Raw genomic sequence first — 2,971 nt, forward strand, 5'->3', positions numbered from 1 at the left:
GGTTAGTTTCCTTGCTCCAGAAGTGCTCAAGAGAAAGCAGTTTACCTGCTTAGAAAGGTGGTATAGCAGAAATTACAGATTACAGAGTACTAGCTGTACTTTATTTATGGATGATCATGTAATTAAATAGTTTTGATTGTATAAAAGTTATTTTTTTATGTAATCAGAGTCTAGACTGTTTTGTAGGTGTATTTCACAATCAGCAATGCCAGAATTGAACTCTCAGGAAAAGAATGAGTCAGGCTTGAACATGCTAGGGAAACTATGAATCTGAGGGCAGAAGCATAGAGAAAAGAAGGAAAATCTGTTACATTTTAATAGATGTTGTGGGGGAGTCAATATCTGTCATCTATCTATCTATCTATCCATCTAGAGGCGGTCAAACGGTGACTCAATAAGTAAACAAAGCTCTGAATTCATCTTTTGCTTTCAGAGGTAATTCTGACATGCCATAATTTCCTCATGGCATTTTTCACTTCTGCATTCCTCAGGGTGTAGATGAGTGGATTGAGGAAGGGTGTTCCAATGGTATAAAATACTGCCACCATCTTGTCCATGGGGAAAGTGGTTGGGGGGCGTGTGTATATGAATATACATGGACCGAAGAATAAGATGACTACAATGATGTGGGAAGTGCAAGTGGAGAGGGCTTTTTTCCTCCCTTCTGCACTGTGGTTTCTCAGGGAACGCAGGATAATGAAGTATGAGATCATCAGAATTACAAAACTGCTGGAGCAAATAGCTCCACTGTTAGACACCAAGAGCAGGTTGATCATGTAAGTGTCCATGCAGGCAAGTTTCAACAAGGGCTGCAAATCACAGCAATAGTGATCAATCAGATTGGGGCCACAGAAAGGCAGTCTCAAGGCCAAGATAATCTGAGCCATAGAATGTATAAAAGACCCTATCCATGCCAGAACAATCAGGATGATGCAGACCTGGCGCCTCATGATGGTTGGGTAATGCAGTGGCTTGCGGATGGCCACGTAACGATCAATGGCCATGAGGATCAGGACAAAGATCTCCATGCAGCCAAATATATGTAATGCAAAGACTTGAGTCATGCACCCATTGTAAGATATGATTTTCTTTGCAGACAGAGAATCCACAATGAGTCTAGGGGCTATGGAAGTTGAAAAGCAGGTATCGGCAATGGACAAATAAAACAGGAAGAAGTACATTGGGCTCCCAAGTGTTCGGCTGAATTTGATAGTCACAATAATAAGCAGATTGCCCACCAGAGTTCCCATATAGAAAATGAAGAACATTACAAACACTATTTTCTGTCTCATAGGATCCTGTGTCAATCCTAACAATACAAACTCAGTGACACTATTATTTGGCTGCATTGTTTCAGTCAAAATGGAGAAGGGGCAGGTTAGAAATAGTGAATCTGCAAAGGGAAAAAGAAATATGACATGAATACCACATTTAAAGTTCAAATACATATACCTTATCATGAAAGTGCCACTTTCCAATTGGTAATCTTTTACCTTATGTATTATTTTCTGAATAAAATTGAAACCAGACTTTTTATTCAATCTATTTAATGGATTGCTTATGAAAAGATGAAGTATATACATAACAAAAAAAAATAGTTGCTTAAATATAGTAAACACTAATTAGGGTAGAGTGTTGCATAAATAGAAAAAACTTATGCCTCACCCTAATATGATTTACATTACTTAAATTGTTAATACAGCTATAAATACTTTCTGGTAAATGTTACAAACATTTGAGGGGGGAGTACAGGAGAGATGGGAGAGGGAGAAGGGAGGGAGAGAGAAGTGAAATAAACACAGTTTTAGCAGTGAAAATCCACTCAAATTGTCCAGTCAATAATGAGATTTAATCCTTTGCCTTTGACTAAGTTTCTTTTTGCTTTACCTCGCAAACACTTTTAGTTGTTTACAGTTATGAATTCAGTTTATATTGTTAAACTTTACACTTTTAAATTTATAACAGGTTGTCTAAAGTTATATTCTTCCCCTTATTCATTATTTTTTGAGGCTTTCAACATGTTTTATTGACACAAGGAGATGATAAGACTAAAATGAAGGGTAAATAGAGTGATAACATTTGCCATAAATGTGAATATTCTTTCAAATTTCATTCATGTGAAGCAGCAGGAAATTTAGAAAAAGAACTCAGGAAGCTCCAAGGTATAGTTGAAACTTTTCAATAGAGAATCCTTTGGATCTATATTCTTCAGTGTCCCATAGGCTGACTTCAGTAAGAGAAGGTAGGAATAAAAAGAATTATTATTTATCCACATAAAATAAATATAGGCATTATTTTATGTACCTCATCACAAATATTTTCCAAATAATAGCACAGGTAAAAGCATAAGTGTCAAGCTGATAACATACATGTATAACATATATACCAGATAAAAGCATAATTTCCTCAAGTATAAATGGATTTCAAGGGCCAATCTTTTAAAACACAGCACAGAGGAATCGTGAGCAAAAGAACTGATCCTGAAAGAAAACCTTACTAAAATTAAGCATGTGAAAAGTAGTTCAATTTCATTCTAATTAAGTATATGCAGATTTAAATCACAATCAGATATCTGTTCACCTACCAGATTAACAAAGTGATCTTCTGATAAATATCTAAGTATGGTTGAAAATTTCTATGGGAAGCAATCTCACATTTTTGGTAGGAATTTAATCTCATAGGGAGTGATTTCCAGCACTGATGAAATTACAGCCACATATAGACATAGGTCTAGTGATTCTCTTTGCTACAGATGATCTCACTCATAGACACAAAATAGTCACTACAGCCCCTTCCATGGTAACAAAAGGTAGGAAATTATTTCAATGCCTATCAGAAGAAAGCTGAATAAATGAGGGATAGTACTTTATACAATCATTTTAAAAATATTTTTAATTGAAGTATAATTGATTTACAATGTTCCTTCAATTTCTGTTGTACAGCAAAGTGACCCACTCATACATACATGTAC

General features: G+C 35.5%; 1 protein-coding gene across 1 annotated transcript; it reads right to left on the minus strand.

The window, feature by feature from the left end:
* Positions 1–393: 393 nt before the first annotated feature.
* LOC125124086 (olfactory receptor 4C11) lies at positions 394–1,364 on the minus strand. Its single transcript, XM_047774258.1, has one exon. It carries the CDS (start codon positions 1,347–1,349, stop codon positions 417–419), a length of 933 nt encoding a protein of 310 aa, XP_047630214.1. The 5' UTR covers positions 1,350–1,364; the 3' UTR covers positions 394–416.
* Between the last annotated feature and the right edge of the window lie 1,607 nt (positions 1,365–2,971).

The sequence above is a fragment of the Phacochoerus africanus genome, chromosome 4 (assembly GCF_016906955.1).
Source record: "Phacochoerus africanus isolate WHEZ1 chromosome 4, ROS_Pafr_v1, whole genome shotgun sequence".
Lineage (NCBI taxonomy): Eukaryota > Metazoa > Chordata > Mammalia > Artiodactyla > Suidae > Phacochoerus > Phacochoerus africanus.